The 19,207-nt window shown below is 42.5% G+C and overlaps 1 protein-coding gene across 1 annotated transcript; it reads left to right on the top strand.

Annotated features, from left to right (window-relative positions):
* Positions 1–774: 774 nt before the first annotated feature.
* mst1rb (macrophage stimulating 1 receptor b) lies at positions 775–18,756 on the top strand (the record flags this gene model as incomplete). The annotated part of the gene is made up of 20 exons (XM_084173909.1): positions 775–1,995; positions 9,450–9,626; positions 9,767–9,889; positions 9,995–10,165; positions 10,260–10,420; positions 11,446–11,581; positions 12,349–12,485; positions 13,211–13,390; positions 13,775–13,874; positions 13,996–14,214; positions 14,378–14,521; positions 14,704–14,857; positions 15,046–15,135; positions 15,317–15,535; positions 15,790–15,870; positions 16,184–16,365; positions 16,519–16,628; positions 16,823–16,988; positions 17,165–17,301; positions 18,107–18,756. 20 exons carry the CDS (start codon positions 775–777, stop codon positions 18,336–18,338), a joined length of 4,140 nt encoding a protein of 1,379 aa, XP_084030035.1. The 3' UTR covers positions 18,339–18,756.
* Positions 18,757–19,207: the final 451 nt, after the last annotated feature.

Genomic DNA, 19,207 nt, shown 5'->3' with positions numbered 1-19,207 from the left:
ATGCACAATGTCCAGGGGACATGGAGTGCTCTGGTCAACTTCAGTAGTAGCTGTAATTACATTGTTCAGTATTGATTAGCAATTATGTATTTCAACCCATTCATCATTTGAACGTAAAGTCCTCTAGGAAAATTAATACCTACAGGGAGATTACTATTCTCTTGAATTAGAATAATTCTGGATTATTGATCTTTATTGAACTAGAAAGACAGAGGGTTTGAGTTACTATCACATTCTTTGCATGAGAACATGGAACAAATTGTGATAAATGCTTTTTGACACAAGTGCTTTTACATTATTAGGTTGTGAGGACAGAGAATGACATTTTCAGGCACTTTATGAAATACTTCAGATTGTTAATTAAGAAAAGGTTTCATAGACACATACTGTGTAATACCAACACAGCTCTCTTTGGCTATCGGTATCTAAACATTTCCTATTAGGCTGTTATTTACTATGAGTCAGCAGAAGCTTTTAACATTGGCTCATTATGACCACACATCTCTTCATCACTGTCTCTCTCATATTTGACTTGACCAGAAAGTACTTAGGTCTTTGTTTTTTTTAGATAAAATCCCATTATGTTTACAGCTTAGGAGTCATATTGACTGCAATCTTGTGGACTGTCTGGGCGTACTACTTTAATCATTTATAATTTTTCGTCTTCTCAGAGATCTGCAGCTGGTCTCAATAAGGATGACATTGTCCAACCATCAGACCTGGAGGTAACCCAAAGACGTCAGTGCTCCCTTCTCTCTGCGTCCCAGATTGGAGATGGTCCACTGGGCCACCCAGTGGTTGACATGTGTCTGGCTCCAGACTGTCCTGGCCTCCGCGTTGGACACCTGTCCCTCCACAGCCCCTAGCCCTGTCAACTTCTCTGTGGTCTACATCATGCCCTTCTTCCAAACAAAGAGCCCCATCCAAAACATAGTGACCAACTCAATGTACCAGGAAGTGTATGTGGCATCTCAGAATGTGATTGAAGCTGTGAACATGAGTTTGGAGAAGGTGTGGGAGCTTCCTACAGGCCCAGTGGGCAGCCCTGAGTGTAAGATTTGCGATTTGTGTGACGTTGACAAGGATCCCAGCTTCCTAGAGAACACAGACAATGAGGTATTGTTGTTGGATACGTTCTTTATGTATTTATACTCTTGTGGGAGTTCTCAATATGGTGTGTGCCATTTTCACCAACTTAAGACAGATGGACAACCACCCAATAAGAATTCTTCAAAATGTTTATTCAGAAAAGAATCTAACTCTGCTGCCTATTGCCCTGACTGCCTTGCCAGCCCGCTGGGCACCAAAGTCACCATGGTGGAGGAGGGGCAGACTGTATACTTTTTTGTGGCTGCCACCGTCAATGACAGTGTTACACAGAGATATGGCAGGAAGTCCATATCAGTGCGCCGACCATTGGCAACAGAAGATGGGTTCTACAGCGACGTGCGGGGACTGACCGTTCTGCCTAGCCTGCGCAGGACCTACAACATTGAGTATGTCTACAGTTTCTTCACCCAGGAGTTTGTCTACTTCCTGTCCGTCCAGAGAGAGAGCCCTGACCAGGAGTTCTCCCCATTTCAGACTCGGCTGGGCCGCCTGCCGAGGAGCGAGTGGGAGATGAGAAGGTACCGGGAGGTGGTTCTGGAGTGCCGTTTTGAACCCAAGCGGAGGAGGAGGAGGAACACGGTGAGCGGGAGCGAGGCCTTTAAGGATGTGGTTTACAATGTGGTGCAGGCAGCCCACTTTGGGAAGGCAGGCAGGGAGCTGGCAGATGAACTAGGGGCAGAGGAAGAAGATGACATCCTGTATGGAGTGTTCGCTGTCACAGATGACAATGGGGTCACAGAGCACGACTCAGCCCTCTGTGCCTTTCCCATGGACAACGTGAACAAGGCCATCGATGACGGGGTGGATGACTGCTGTAAGTCTGGCCCAGAGCAGCTGTCCCGGGGACTGTGCCACTTCCAGGCCTGCGAGAGCTGTCCTCATGAGGTGAGTTCACCAGTCCACCCATTCAACACTCACACAGGTTTCTTCAGAGAGGTGTTGGTAAATTGTGTGATATACTGTATGTATACTCAGTCTGTTCAGTATGTCTCCACAATGCATATAAACTCTCATGCTGATATATAGCATGAGAGTTTTTCGCTTACAGGCTTACTTCACTCAAATATTTGTGACAGGCCGAGTTAGTTAGTTTGTCTGCTTGAGCAGCCCAGAGAGGAAGCCCAGATGCGTACTTACTTGCCTGGCTGGACTTGCAAGATGGACACTTGGATGTCTGTGAAGTCAGCGAGAGTGGGTGATCCAGTGATAACATAAAAAAACAGTTTTACAAAAGTATGAAACAGTGTGAAGGATAATGAGTGGACCAGGAGACAAGTGGGAGCTGTCTAGAGGACTGGAACATTCTGTACTACTCTTATGGCAGGAATCCAGATTATTTTAATTACTCTCATTCCTGTGTAGATGAAGATATAAGATAATGTGTATATTCTACAGTGCATTCGGAAAGTATTCACACCCCTTGACCTTTTCCACATGTTGTTACGTTACAGCCTTATTCTAAAGTGGATTAAATAAAAATAAAAATATCGGTCTACACACAATACCCCATAATGACAAAGCAAAAACAGGTTTTTAGAAATGTTAGCAAATTTATTATTTACCTGTGGTAAATTCAATTGACTGGACATGATTTGAAAAGGCACACACCGGTCTATAAAAGGTCCCACAGTTGACAGTGCATGTCAGAGCAAAAACCAAGCCATGAGGTCGAAGAAATTGTCCGTAGAACTCCGAGACAGGATTGTGTCGAGGCACAGATCTGGGGAAGGGTACCAAAAAATGTCTGCAGCATTGAAGGTCCCCAAGAACACAGTGGCCTCCATCATTCTTAAGTGGAAGAAGTTTGGAACCACCAAGACTCTTCCTAGAGCTGGCCGCCCGGGCCAAACGGAGCAATCGGGGGAGAGGTGCCTTGGTCAGGGAGGTGACCAAGAACCCGATGGTCACTCTGACAGAGCTCCAGAGTTCCTCTGTGGAGATGGGAGAACCTTTGAGAAGGACAACCATCTCTGCAGCACTCCACCAATCAGGCCTTTATGGTAGAGTGGCCAGACGGAAGCCACTACTCAGTAAAAGGCACATGACAGCCCGCTTGGAGTTTGCCAAAAGACACCTAAAGGACTCTCAGACCATGAGAAACAATATTATCTGGTCTGATGAAACCAAAATTGAACTCTTTGGCCTGAATGCCAAGCGTCACATCTGGAGGAAACCTGCAACCATCCCTACGGTGAAGCATGGTGGTGGGCTAGTGGCAGCATCATGCTGTGGGGATGTTTTTCAGCGGCAGGGTCTGGGAGACTAGTCAGGATGGAGGGAAAGATTAACGGAGCAAAGTACAGAGAGATCCTTGATGAAAACCTGCTCCAGAGTGCTCAGACTGTGGCGAAGGTTCACCTTCCAACAGGACAAAGACCCTAAGCACATAGCCAAGACAACGCAGTAGTGGCTTCGAGACAAGTCTCTGAATGTCCTTGAGTGGCCCAGCCAGAGCCCGGACTTGAACCCGATCGAACATCTCTGGAGAGACCTGAAAATAGCTGTGCAGCGACGCTCCCCATCCAACCTGACAGAGCTTGAGAGGATCTGCAGAGAAGAATGGGAGAAACTCCCCAAATACAGGTGTGCCAAGCTTGTAGCGTCATACCCAAGAAGACTCAAGGCTGTAATCGCTGCCAAAGGTGCTTCAACAAAGTACTGAGTAAAGGGTCTGAATACTTATGTAAATGTTATATTTCCGTTTTTTTTGTATTTATAAATTAGCAAAAATGTCTAAAAACCTGTTTTTGCTTTGTCATTATGGGGTATAATGTATAGATTGATGAGGGGAAAAAACGATTTAATCCATTTTAGAATAAGGCTGTAACGTCACAAAATGTGGAAAAAGTCAAAGGGTCTGAATACTTTCCGAATGCACTGTTTGTGTGATTTTAATTTCAGATGATCTTTTTCATGATGCAATTGCTTCACAAATCCGATTTTTCTGTCCTGGGCATACATGTATTGCCCAGTTTAAAGGATTTGCATCATGTTGTGTTGGAGTTCTTCTGCTCTGCCTCGGGTAGTTGATCCACTATATCTCACAAATGTCCAGATGAAATCCATAAGGCTTCATCAAAATTCTTCTGTTGTCAGCTAATATTTTGTCTTATTTTGTCTATTCAACTTAGTGAATAGCATTGGTGTTTAGTATGAGGGTTTCAGCATGAAATATCCTTTATATATTTTGTACACACTTTTGTTCATTTTACAATGTCAATATGTATTTTTTGTTAATGTTTTGGCATCAAACCGGTGGCAGTTGTGAAAAAAGTCAATATTTTGAAGAGTTAATAATGCCATTGTTGATTAGATGCTTTTTTCATTAAAAAGGCTATTTTCTCTTGAACCATATGGCCTATCTACTAGAAACTCATGGACAATATGGACACCGATATAACAAATGAATACTATATATGAATATATATATTTTGTAAGTTATTCAAGTATAAATTACAAAAGTTACCATATATTGCCATAGATTTTCTGTTCATTACCAAAATAACTGAAGATTCTGGTAACTTTCGTAAACTACCGGTAGCTTTGCAACCTTACTCCTGACTCCTTGACTCTTCTTGGGAGCAATCAATTTGTCCGGAAGCTTTTTTTTAGGATGGAAAACTGCTTTATGGAAAAAGGACACACCATTATTCCAACACAAGAAAACAGCTGAAAAGGAACCGGATTTTGGACAGAGGCCAACGTATTTGGGAGTTAGTTAGCTTTTAAACTTGTTTCCAGATATGTGTCTTTGAATAAATCTCTCATGGCACATGAACTTTAACAGTGCCTTTGGCAATGTTCTATTGTCAGTCAAATGAATTTGATGCCTCATTAATCTGGAAATTAAACAACATTTTTGATTGTTTTATATATATATATATTTTTTATTGCGTAAGACTAAGAATATCAGCAAATAGGCATAGCTGAAAACGTGCCAGTGAGTGTCATTATGACATCTCATTTAACTCCGTAAACATTCCCAGACCTCTACAGATCTCTGGTTCTGACATTCTTTTGTTAAATTGGGTAAAATACAATGTTTTGTGCAGTAGCGGTGCATGGGTAACATTACTGAGGAAGCCAAGCCAGGAAAAAAAGCCATATTACAACCTATGTGTTGTGATAATTGCGTTGTTTGCTCTATAACCTGTTAGTTCATATCCTTTGTCACCGTGATATACAGTACCAGTCAAAAGTTTGGACACACCTACTCATTCAAGGGTTTTTCTTAATTTGTACTATTTTTTACATTGTAGAATAATACTGAAGATATCAAAACTATGAAATAACACATATGGAATCATGTACTAACCAGAAAAGTGTTAAACAAATCAACAAAGACTACCATTCAAAAGTTTGGGGTCACTTAGAAATGTCCTTGTTTTCGAAAGAAAAAGCAATTTTGTTGTCCATTAAAATAACATCAAATTGATCAGACATACAGTGTAGACATTGTTAATGTTGTAAATGGCTATTGTAGCTGGAAACGGCTGATTTTTTTATGGAATATCTACATAGGCGTACAGAGGCCCATTATCAGCAACCATCAGTCCTGTGTTCCAATGGCACGTTGTGTTTGCTAATCCAAGTTTATAATTTTAAAAGGCTAATTGATCATTATAAAACTATTTTGCAATTATGTTAGCACAGCTGAAAACTGTTGTGCTGATTAAAGAAGCAATACAACTGGCCTTCTTGAGACTAGTTGAGTATCTAGAGCATCAGCAATTGTGGGTTCGATTACAGGCTCAAAATGGCCAGAAACAAATAACTTTCTTCTGAAACTCGTCAGTCTATTCTTGTTCTGAGAAATGAAGGCTATTCCATGCGAGAAATTGCCAAGAAACTGAAGATCTCGTACAACGCTGTGTACTACTCCCTTCACAGAACAGCACAAACTGGCTCTAACCAGAATAGAAAGTGCGTGCGTGCGTGCGTGCGTGCAAGTAGAAAAAAACATGTTGACTCACTCAGAAATGCCAATGCCATCCTCCTCTCTTTCATGACTTTGTCATACAGTACACGCTTTTAGTTTTTGTTGTCCTAGGCTACCTGGTTAAAATCCTTGCTCGCTAGCCTAACTTCCTTTCATGGGCAACGATGCGCCAGGCCAGCTAGTTTAACATTAGCCTACTACATCTAGCTACATATTGAACTGAGTTGAACAATTGCAGTTTTTTCTGTAAATTACGTTTGGCTTGTGATTGGTGTGAAGCCAAATCCAAGCTGTCTTCCCTTGACACTTTTTTTTGTTGCGCCAGTTTAGCTCAATGCTGATTTGCTATTCTTTAAAAAAATTATTATCAAGGGAGGCCAAATGCTCGCTGGCTTCCCTTGCATTCAATGCTATGGGGGCAACAATGTCATACTCTTTTTGGCCAAACAGCATCAGATAGATGGCCTACACATACTGAGACAGAGGGGTGCTCTTTCGCTCACTCGAATGCTTTCTCCGGTGAGATACATTCAGCCTCCTGCGAACTGAAGGAAAATTATGAAACACAGAGAGACGAAAGATAAATTAAATAAATAAAAATTATTGGTACATTTTTGGGGGAAGCCGGGCCATGAACTTCCTTGAATGTGGAATGTTCCTGTAAGGCCGTTAAAGAGTTTGACTTTTGGACACATTATGTGCATCAGATAACTATTGCCTCAATTTAGGGGTTCCAATTATATTGAAGATGGATGACTGCTTGAAATGTTAAGTATTTGCCAGATTCATAAACAAAGTGTTATGCCAAATTAAGAACTTGCCAATGAACTCCTGTGCTCACGGAACATCGATATATCATTGAAATATTATTGCGTAGGGATTAGGGAATTAACAAACATAGTTTATATGTTAATCCAAGTGTCATGAAACTTGTGGGAGGAAAAATGGATGTGGCTTTCAGGCAGATTTGACCTGGAGATGAACTATTATGGAATGACGTCAGATGTCGTTAGCTGAAAACTAAGAGCAGCTCAAGACCAAACATGTTGATAGTGTAGTTTTCTCCACTATTAGTCACACTTAGCATTAAATGGGTAGATTAATGATAATCCTTCATTAGATTCTCATTATGCAAAATTGCAATTCCAGGTGAAGGTAACTGAGGCTACCTCTACCATGTTTTACAGTACTTTTCTGTTCCTGTGTGTTTTCACAATTCAGGGCAGGAGTGGCCTGCCAGCTGGAATTTACAGGAATCTAAAATCCTGGCCCCTCCCTCTCCAACAGTAGCTCACAGCTGATACCAATAACCCTGCTTCTCACAAGAACAACTACACTTCCTTTTAGTGTCATTATCTGTTGTGTAGTAGGTATTATTGAAGTGGGTATATTTTGTTATGTGGTCAGATGACTTGAAAGCAGAGCTCTTTGTCCACACATACCAGTGGTGGGTTTGGCGTCGAAAAATGGATGCATGTGCAAAAAATAACCTCATACCTACTGCAAAATATTGTGGTGGAATCTTTGATGTTATGGGACTATTTTGCTTTCACTGGTCCTGGGGTCCTTGTTAAGGTCAATGACATCATGAACTTTACCAAGTACCAGGACATTTTAGCCAAAAATCTAGTTACCTCTGCCAGGAGGCTGAAACTTGGCCACAAGTGGATCTTCCAGCAAGAAAAATAACCCCAAACCCACAACAAAATCCACAAAGAAATGGTAAATTGACCACAAATCAACACTTTGTAATGGCCATCTCAGTCTCCGGACTTGAACCCCATTGAAAACCTGTGTTTTGAATTGAAGAGGGTAGTCCATAAATGCAGACTAAGGATATCAAGGATCTGGAAAGATTCTGTATGGAGGAATGGTCTAACATCCCTCCTAATGTGTTCTCCAATCTCATAAAACATTTGAGAAAAAGGCTCAGTGTCGTTATCCTCGCAAGGGGAGGTTATTAGTTGTTAAACAAAATCTCTGACCAATTGTATTAGTGTTAAAATAATAAAAATAATTAAATGTATTACATTTTTTGCTCATCTTTATCAAGTGTGCCAATAATTTGGGACCTGACTGTATAATTTGAAGTCTATTTCAGTGTACTTTTACTGGCCCATGGCATTGACGGCTTATTATTGTCTGGTCTTTGCCACACTGTCTGCCCTCTACCTCCAGCACGCCCAGATGTTATGAAACCATGGAAACAAACCCACCTTAACCAATCTTTTCCTAGTACAGTATTGTGGGAGAAAACAATTTAAAAAAAAATAAGTTCCAGAGACAGTCAGAAAAAACACTCTGATCCTACGGCATATTCAATTTTGTGTCAGTAGAACAGATTCTGATTCCCAAACACCACAAGCAGTTCTGATGAACTAATGAGCATATACAGTTCCTAGGCTATATCCTTGTTCTTCTAGTTTTTCATTCAACTGCATTTTTGGAGAATTCCTAATTTGCACAACAGCTTGTGTGCATATTCATGACTGTTGTAACTTGAAATCTGAGACAATGATTGCTTCTTTATCATGTTATTTGTACCTCTTTAGATGGATCAAATAATAGGTTTAATTGTACCACGTCAGAATGATCACTAGAAGGAGTAGTGAGAGCTATGAATCACTGTGGGTCTTTGGCCTCTGAGGCCAGACACCATTGTGGTTCATTCAGGAAGCTGAAGCAGAACCAAGGTTTTCTGAACCCATGAGGAAGGTGGGCAAAATGAATCAATAAAGATGCACAGAATAGAACTGACATAATAATAGCATCAGAAATGTGAACACAATTTGTACATGGATCATGATACTGTAATTATTTTTCTGCTTTCTGTTATTTACACTCTCAGAAAGAAGGGTTCCAAAAGTATTATTCGGTTCCAGGTAGAACAGTTTTGGTTTCTGGTAGAACCCTTTTTGGTTCCAGGTAGAACCTTTTTGTGTTCCATCTAGAACACTCTGTAGAAAGGGTTCTACATGGAACCCAAAAGGGTTCTACCTGAAACCAAAACGGTTCTACCTGGAACCAAAAAGGGTTCTTCAAAGGGTACTCCTATGGGGACAGCCGAAGAACCCTTTAAGGTTCTAAATAACACCTTTTTTTGTTATCTAAATATTGTGTATGTAGTTTTTAATGTTATTATTTGAAGAGCACAAGTAGATTTATTTACGCAGTGTCCTTCATACCCCTTAGTGTCCTCTGTTTGCAGCCCAGAATGATTCTGATAGATTCATACTACTCATGGTTTCCTGACCATGAAAAACTCTGGGCCCTTGTTATGGGCTATAACTAGGACCCAAAATGTTTTCCTGGTCTGGGCCCGTGGTCAGAAAAAACTCCTGGCCCTACTAAAAACATACATCATCTCCCTATCTACTATGGCCTATCTCCCTGTGACTAGAGCATGGAGAACAACGCCACCTGCAGGGACCACCCCACCATGGTGTCTAAGCCTTACTACAGAGTGGACCTCTTCAACAAGCAGATGAATGACATCCTGCTCACCTCACTGCTGGTCACCACCATCGAGAACAAGACCGTGGCTCACATTGGCACCTCCACTGGACGGCTCCTGCAGGTATGGAGGGGGACAGAGAGCTCACAATAGTGTGATCCTGATCCATTTGATCTAATCCAAGATGGAGTTAAATGAAAAATGTGAACACAGTCCTGCCCTTCTTTGATAGATTACTAACGATCTGCTCTGTCTTTTGGCAGCTTGTTTTGAGAAGATCAAGCCCTACTATCTTTGCCAATTACACCTTGGTAGAGAACCAGAGGGTCTCCTCCATTGCTGCTGTGTACTCGTCAGAATCTCTACTGTTTGTGGTTGGAGACAAGGTATGGAAAAGCCTGTTCAAAATCAGTTACAGGTAGCAAACACACAGCAATCAAAGTGACTCTTTGATTGAATCAAAGTTAATCAAATCTCTCTTTGGCTGGCAGGTGATCCAGGTGCCACAGAGGGGGCCAGGCTGCCAGCACTTCATGACCTGTGCAATGTGCCTGATGGCCCCTGAGTTCATGGGCTGTGGCTGGTGCTCTGGAGAGTGCTCCTGGGAGGAGGAGTGCAGTGGCCGCTGGAGGAATGAGTCTTGCCCCCCTGGAATCACCGGGGTGAGAAGAACTGGGGAGAGGGATGTGTTTGTTTAATGCAGTTTAGATTGGAGCAATTAGCTACCCACCAATACCATGTTCCTGTTTGGTTTAGTTCTTCCCCAAGATGGCTCCCCCTGATGGTCAGTCAGAGCTGACTCTGTGTGGCTGGGAGTTCCAGTCTCCCCTGAGGCCTGCCATCAGCTCCAGAACCCACCTGGTCAGACTGGGACAGACAGCATGCGCTGTGCTGCCACTGAGGAGCAACAACACACAGTAGGCTTTTTCACACTGCATTGTTCTTCGCCCAGGGCTTTCCTTAGCCCCAGGCTAATACTGGCCCTGGGTTAACTTAGCCTGTGTTCACACAAGCAGGGCTAACCGAAACCAACTGTCACTTTTCTGGAGTAGAATATTCAAATTAGGTAACAGTGGAACTCTGTGATTGGCTAGCCCCAAAAAGTCGTTGCTAACACTGCTCCAGAGCAGGGCCAGCTAGTCCTGGGCCAAGGTTGGTGCTAGCCCACTTTAGAATGTTTAAGTGTGGATACTCTCTTAGCCCTGGGCTATGCAAGTTTGAACACTCAGTGAGTACCACTCACAATGACAGAGATACACAGTGGATCATATAAGCAATATTGACATACACTGAGCATACCAAACATTAGGAACACCTTCCTAATATTGAGTTGCACCCCCGTTTTTGCCCTCAGAACAACCTCAATTCGTCGGGGCATGGACTTTACAAGGTGTCGAAAGCGTTTTACAGGGATGCTGGCACACGTTGACTCCAATGCTTCCCACAGTTGTGTCAAGTTGGCTGGCTGTCCTTTGGGTGGTGGACCATTCTTGATACACACGGGATGCATTGCAGTTCTTGACACAATGCAGTGCGCCAGGCACCTACTACCATACCCTGTTCAAAGGGCACTTAAATTATTTGTCTTGCCCATTTACCCTCTGAATGGCACACATACACAATCCATGTCTCAATTGTCTCAAGGCGTCATCTACACTGATTGAAGTGGATTTAACAAGTGACATCAATAAGTGATCATAGCTTTCACCTGGATTCACCTGGTCAGTCTATGTCATGATAAGAGTTCTTAATGTTTTGTATACTCAGTGTATATGGTAGGTTTATTATGTGTAGCTAGGTTTTACTCAAATATTATGGGCCAGTAATGCAACATAGATTTTAATTCAACTGAAATGGGTTTATGTCTCATGGTGATTTCTGCTGCGTCAATGTTAGTTTGACACTGACATGTTGATGAGCCTGTTGTTGTGCCGCTCCTTAGCCTGGTGTGTAAGATTCGCTCTGGGGCCATTGAGCTGTCCAAACCAGTTAACATCACTGTGGAGGTGCAAGAGGGGAAGGTGGACGGCCGCTACTCCATCGACGGGAAAGCAGAGATGCCAGGATTTACCTTTGTGGTAATTTGAACATACCATTGATTTAACTGCTTAGTTGTAGTTGGGTGATTCATTTGATTATGCCTCAGTTAATAATAAAATATATTATTGCATGTAACAATAATACATGCAATAATATATCACAAGATATTAACAGGTCACCATGACTGAGCTCAATGCCATCATCGGGGTACGTGGGCTTCCCAATCTGCCTCTCACCGTGTGTACATTTTTTTTTTTACATCTTCATTTATTAAACATCAGCTAGGCCAGGGACAAACCTGCATTAACGTGACTACTGACTACACATTCTAATGTAATGTTTAGAACTACCTGTATCTAGCAGCTGGCCTTGCCAGGTCTTGTCTGGCAACAGTTACACTGATTAGCAGACACAGGACAGTGAATTACACATTATTACAAAGTAATATGAATTACAGAGTATTAATGTAGTTCAGTCTCCACCTACTGCAGGTTTGTCTTTGTCATGGATTATTTTTGTCTGATTTGTAAAGGACATGTTATTATTGTTATGTTGTTCCCATGGGAGGCCAGTATAAAAAATTAAAAAATAAATAAAATGTATGCACTCACTAACTGTAAGTCGCTCTGGATAAGAGCGTCTGCTAAATGACTAAAATGTAAATGTAAAAAATGTATAATATTGTAAATATCAAGTGAGTTTGGAAGTATCCTCGGTTGTACATACAAAGTCACCATCACTCTTTCAGGGGTACTTTATGAATGGCCTTATGATTAAATTGGTGACATTTTGCGCCCAATGGCAGATTCCCAACATCACAGAGATCCAGCCGAACTACGGGCCTCGTGTTGGGGGAACTCTGATCACTGTGACTGGGCCTCACCTGGATGCTGGGAAGACCAGAAGGGTCACTCTGAACGGAGAGCCCTGCCCAATCACCAGGTGGGAAGATGCAGTTACTGGTTATGTCATTATGTCTCTCCTGTGATGGTTTCACCCAAAGCCTGTTTTCTCTAACCTGTACCTAAAATACCTGACTGTACACAAAAAAAGGCTTCCAAATTGTTATTTGGCTGTTCCCATAGGATAATCTTTTTTGGTTCCAGGTAGAACCTTTTTTGGTTTCAGGTAGAACTCTTTTGGGTTCCATGTAGAACCCTCTGTGGAAAGCATTCTACACGGAAGCCAAAAGGGTTCTACCTGGAACCAAAAATGGTTCTTCAAAGGGTTCTCCTATGGGGACAGCTGAAAAACCATTTTAGGTTCTAGATGGCACCTTTTTTTAAAGAGTTTATGACATCATTCACTATCTACTATTTACCTGTGTGAGCCCCATGCTTATCCCAGCATTTGTTTGTACAGTAATGTCAGTATTAGAAACTGATTGCGATCTGACTGTGCTCGGACTACTTAAAAAAATACACCTTTCAATTACAGAGAGTGAATAAAAAAAACTAGTAGTTTTGATGACTAACTCACTGAGGAGGATATTATATTTATTTCAAATATACGACCGGTATATCTTTTAAGTAGTATGTTGAACTTTTTAATGTGTCAAATGTGATTAACACAGAAAGCCACATGTAGAGTGAGGTGAACCTAAATCCTACAGTATAGCTTGTAGGAGTACTAACCCTGGACTTCCTCCCTACTCCACCTGTCTCCAGTGTCACAGCGCCCAGAGGGAACATGTCCTCCATCATCTGTCTGTCTCAGCCCATCTCGGAGGTGAGGGACGTCCCCCTCAGTGTGTTCATAGACAAGTCCCCCATCCTCACCACCAAGGTCTTCTACTACAAAGAGAACCCAGAGGTCACAGACGTCCTCCCAGACTGCAGTTTTGACAGGTAGGCCAAGCCAGTGAGGCTTCTTCAATATATGGAATGTGTCACCATCTCAACCAAAAGATTGGCTGCCGAGTGGCACAGCGGTCTAAGGCACTGCATCTCAGTGCTAGAGGCGTCACTACAGACCCTGGTTCGATTCCAGGCTGTATCACAATCCGGCCGTGATTGGCCCAGCGTCGTCCGGGTTTGGCCGGTGTAGGCAGTCATTGTAAATAGGAATTTGTTCTTAACTGACTTGCCTAGTTAAATAAAGGTTAAATAAAAAGTTAATAAAATAAATAAAAGACAAAGTGGATCGATCTAAGTCCTCCTGCTGGGTCTCTGTAGAATCTGCTAAAAATTATTCTCTCTTCACTCTCCATTATTTTTCTCTGTCGACTCCAGGGGGTCAAAGATAATCATTGAAGGGAAGAACTTGGACTCTGTATACAGGACCATCATCCGCTTTAGGCCCAAAGAGAGCCACCTGAAGCCTGTCACCAGAGTAAGATCTCGTTGTAAGATTATACAACCACATACTGTGTACATGATAGAGATATTTTTTTTTAGCTCTATGTATACATAATATAATCATATGCATACAGCTATTTTATAATTCCCTCCAGGAGTGCAAAGGCAAATCGTTGCCCACACGAATGGAGTGTATAACCCCTGCTTTCCCCCGGGAAGAGACAGAGGAAGGGGAGCTCTCCTTTGACATGGATGGAGCTGTTGGACTGTGGAATGGAGAGTTCTTCTACCACCCCTATGGCGAGCCCATACCCTTTGAAACTGAGGGCCATGTACTTAGGCTGTACCCTGGACAAGATGAAGTGTCACTACATGTAAGTGCAACGGTACCATAACAACAAAATGTTAATGGTGTCATGTCTATTTGACTGCCACTTACTATCAGAAGGAGTAAGAATATAGTTTTTATTGCTTGCATACTGTTTAAACCTTTTCAAGAAGAAAAACTCAGAAGTCTCTTTTTCTTCCCCCTCACAGCACCAGAAACTGAACCTTGTGAGTTCCTGCATGACAATCACTATGACAGTGGGAGGAGTAGATTGTGACGCGAAAGTTCTGGACAATGAAATTACCTGCAGGATCCCTAGAAACGTAACCATCAGTGAAGGACTGCCTGTGAAGGTAAGTTAGTAACTGGACACTATGTTGTCCATTGAACAGCTTTACATAGATTCAAGCCATAAACATCCTACTATTGGGCTCCACTTGGTTGTTTTCCCTAAATGTGTGGTGAAGTTACAGGAAAACAAGACCGTAATCTCTGGCAGCAGTCTTGGTCTGACCCACTGTCTCTCCTCCCCCAGATCTCCATCAATGGGCAGGTTCACAATGTTGGGGCAGTGGTCCTGGTCAGTAACCACTACATGGTGGGCATCGTACTGGGGATACTGGGGGCCCTGGTGGCAGGGGCCGTGCTGGCCTTTGTAGTCATGAAGCACCTGAGGAAGCAGAAGAAAGGTGGGTTTCCCTGTCTGGACTTTAATCAGGCCATCTTACACAACCCCAATAACTGGTAATGGAACTGGTTTAAGTAGGACATCAACAGCCATGCACAGTGACAGTGGTAGCTAACATTGTCTTGTTGACTTTTGATGCGGTTCCCTACTCCTGTGGTTTATGATTGAAAACTCTTGTGACATTTCCAGCCTCTCAGGTGGAGACCCGTTTGGCCCATAACCACAACCGCTCCGGCAGCAATAGTGTGGAACTGTCACCTGTAGGGGACTACAGAAGAGGTGAGACTGTAATTGGCCAATATAACATTTCACATAGGGAATCTATCAGTCCATTTTGTTTCTTGTTCAATTTCTTTTCTTAGGTTTCAACAACAGTGGTTGAAATCTACATATACTGACATAAATGAATTATCTACACGTGCTGAAGGAACTCTACTGACCTTGCCCCTCCCCACTCTAGTAGTCTTGCCTCAGAGGCCAAGTTCGGCTCTGGGAAGCCCAGTGGTGTTCCCCAGCCCGGCCTACGCTGCAGGCATCATGGACCCCACCCTCACCCCCCTCATGCCCCCTGAGAAGATCTCCATCTCCAGCTTTAGACCAGAGCTCCTGGAGGAGGTGAAGGACGTGCTGATCCCAGCAGACATGCTCATCGTCCAGCACCACCAGATCATTGGCAAGGGTCAGTCACATTACAGTGTGTATAGCACACAGAGAGTGCTTTTTAATTATTATTTTTTTGACAACAATCAAATGCACATATGCTACTACTCCCATACCGTCTCTAGTGATGTATAAGAGGGTGTTATTATAGCATATAAATCAAATTGCCGATTTTAAAGTTCATGGATCACAATAGGGATTTACACCCATGATGTGATATACTGTATGTCGTTGAATTTTGTTCTGATGATAATGTTCTCTTATCTCCCCCAGGTCATTTTGGCACAGTTTACCATGGCTACTTCACGGACCACAACAACAGAGAAATCCACTGTGCTGTCAAGTCATTGAACAGTGAGCACCTCCTTCCTGATTCACAATGTTCTAGAGCTGAACCAGGTGGACTGAGCATTAGTCACCTGTACATGTGACCAGCTGGGTAAACATGGAACAATCCTGCTCATATGCAGGGATAATTAAACATGTACACTAGGTTTAATGTGGTTTGTTTAGGGTTTTTAAGCTTTATCTGTAAGTGTTGACTGTTCATAAGCAGTTTTTACATTAATGTGTGTTTGTGTGTGTGTGTGTGCCCTGCATATGAGCATGCATTTGTGTGTGTGTGTGTGTGTGTGTGTGTCATGCGTGTGTGTGTGTGCCATATCAGGGATAACAGATGTAGAAGAGGTAGAGCAGTTTCTGAAGGAGGGTATCCTGATGAAGGGGTTCCATCACACCAACGTTCTCTCTCTGCTGGGCATCCTGTTGCCTCAGGAGGGGCTCCCCCTGGTGGTACTACCTTATATGAAGCACGGGGACCTCCGCCACTTCATACGCTGTGAGAAAAGGGTGAGGAAGACAGTGCCAAAACTGTAGCTACAATACTACCACCTCTTGGCTTCGATCAGCATACATACAAGGGATCCCCTTAACACCTCAGTGATATATCTCAAGGCTTATGTGACAGACATCATTATTGTGTGGTATTGATTCTTCCTATAGAACCCCACAGTGAAGGACCTGATTGGCTTTGGGCTTCAGGTTGCCAAGGGGATGGAGTACTTAGCACATATGAAGTTTGTGCACAGAGACCTCGCAGCACGCAACTGCATGTAAGTCAGGGTTGAGCAATCAGTTAATTTCTCTGTAACTGGGGCTAGTCGCCAATTTAAACTTTACGTTAGTCCTGACATAAGCAAACTGATTTTATTTTACTTAGCAATGCTACTGTACTATAGTTGCAGGCTTGCTTTCACAGATCACCAATCTGTGACCCTTATGTTTGCCCTTACTATTGTCTGTGCAGGCTGGATGAGTCGTACACAGTGAAGGTGGCAGACTTCGGCATGGCCAGGGATGTGTTTGATAAGGAGTACTACAGTGTTCAGGACCACAGGAAGGCCAAGCTACCAGTCAAGTGGATGGCCATCGAGAGCCTACAGACACAGAAATTCACTGCTAAGTCAGACGTAGTATGTGAAGGAATTACTTTCTGATAACATAATAAGAATTAGGCAGCATTTGTGGAATTAGGACTGACAATGTTGTTACTTGATTAATTACAGTGTTACTATTCAGAAATAACTTTATATTACCCCCAAATCCTTTCTCACCATGCTAAGTTTCCTATCATAACCTCCTATTACAGTGGTCCTTTGGCGTGTTGATGTGGGAGATGTTAACCAGAGGAGCAAGCCCCTACCCAGAGGTGGACCCCTATGACATCACACATTACCTCCTGAAAGGCAGGAGACTCCCCCAACCACAGTTCTGTCCTGACCCTTTGTAAGTAGTGGTAATGATAGTCTAGTAACACTCCATTTTGTTGAAAATGCCTCATAGTAGAACTCAAAAGAAAAAGAGAAGCCCTTTTCAAAGTAAACCAATGATATGTCTATAGTAAATCTGGTTAGACAGTAACGGAGATGCTTCAAAAAATCTGAAAGTTATGGATGAATTTCCCACCTCTTCAGTTGCAACAAAGGAACAGGAAAGTATAGCCAGTAATTACAGGATGTTGGAAAGGTCAACCTGCAGTGTTAAACCTGTAAATGTCCACCACACACATATCCAAATATTGTTAAGCAATGTTGTCTAGGAGTTAATGATCATCACTATGCTTCACTTCAAAGATATCCTCATACGCACACGCATGCACGTGCAGGCGTACATGCACACACACACACACAAACACAAACACACAACATTCACTGGAGTGAGATTACATCTGAACGTCAACATGTTTTTCCCTGTGTCCTCATCCCATTATCAATGATAAATCCTACAGTCTAATCTAATGTGTCCCCTCTCCCAGTGACAAATAGGAAGTGTTGAAATACAGATTAACAATTGAGAAAACAACAGTAGAGAAGGAGAACAAAACATAATGGCTGACTTTTCTGTGTGGGGAAAAAACACATCAAAATGTAAAAGCCATAAAATCACCTCCATATCGCTTTTGCTTAATCATTTCGGTCCGTAAGTTGAAATAAGTACATAGCCTGCACAATACTGTTTTATTTCAGTTAAGCATTTTGTATTCTATTGTTAGAAGAAAGCACCATACTAAGTGCTATATGTAACTTTCCAGGTATGCCATCATGCTGCAGTGCTGGGACCCAGACCCAGAGATGAGGCCCAGCTTCGCCACGCTGGTGTCTGCTGTCCTGACCATCCTGTCTGGCCTTGAGGGGGAGCACTACATCAGCCTCAAGGTCACCTACGTCAATCTGGACCAACCACGCCCCTACCCCGCCCTCACCGAGTCCGCAGACGAGTGTGATTCTTCAGACACTGAAGACACACGCTCAGTGTCCTCCTGATGTCACATCAGGAAAGGTGCATGTAGTATGGCTTGGTGCTATGAGCACAAGGAGCTCAGTTAGAAGGTCAAACTAAAGGTTGTCGGTTATCCTGGAGAAAATGACTTTTCTTTTACTACCTAGTGTCGAGAGGAGGCAGTTGCAATGCACAAAGTGTAAGGGACTTGAACGTTCCTCCCCCACTCACATTATAGTATATTACCTGGCAAAGCTTTTTGTAAATAAGAACGGATGTAATGTCTATATGTTTTCTCTGAATTTTCTTGAGATGTAGTAATTATACTGTATATTTTGGATCATACTTTTATCAAACAAAATGTACCCTAATGTTTTATCAGTGATCTGTCATTATTCTGTTACTTTTATTTCATGCACAATGTGTTTTAGATAGTGTAATAAATTAACATATTTATTTGTTTATAGACTCTTGTTCTTGAGATTTTAGTAAAATTTACATTTACATTTACATTTTAGTCATTTAGCAGACGCTCTTATCCAGAGCGACTTACAGTTAGTGCATACATTATTTATTTATTTTTTCATACTGACCCCCCGTGGGAATCGAACCCACAACCCTGGCATGCAAACGCCATGCTCTACCAACTGAGCTACATCCCTGCCGGCCATTCCCTCCCCTACCCTGGACAACGCTGGGCCAATTGTGCGCCGCCCCATGGGTCTCCCGGTCGCGGCCGGCTACGACAGAGCCTGGTTTCGAACCAGGATCTCTAGTGGCACAGCTGGCGCTGCGATGCAGTGCCTTAGACCACTATTTATGTAAAAATCCAATATCTTATCGCGCATTTATGTAAAAATCCAATATGATAAGATATTCATTTATGTAATTAAAGTTTTAACATTTTCTACAT

This window comes from Coregonus lavaretus (genome assembly GCF_964263955.1).
Source record: "Coregonus lavaretus genome assembly, chromosome: 12".
Taxonomy (NCBI): Eukaryota; Metazoa; Chordata; class Actinopteri; order Salmoniformes; family Salmonidae; genus Coregonus; species Coregonus lavaretus.
The sequence above is the reverse complement of the archived record's forward strand: the minus strand, read 5'-3'. Positions and strand labels throughout refer to the sequence as shown.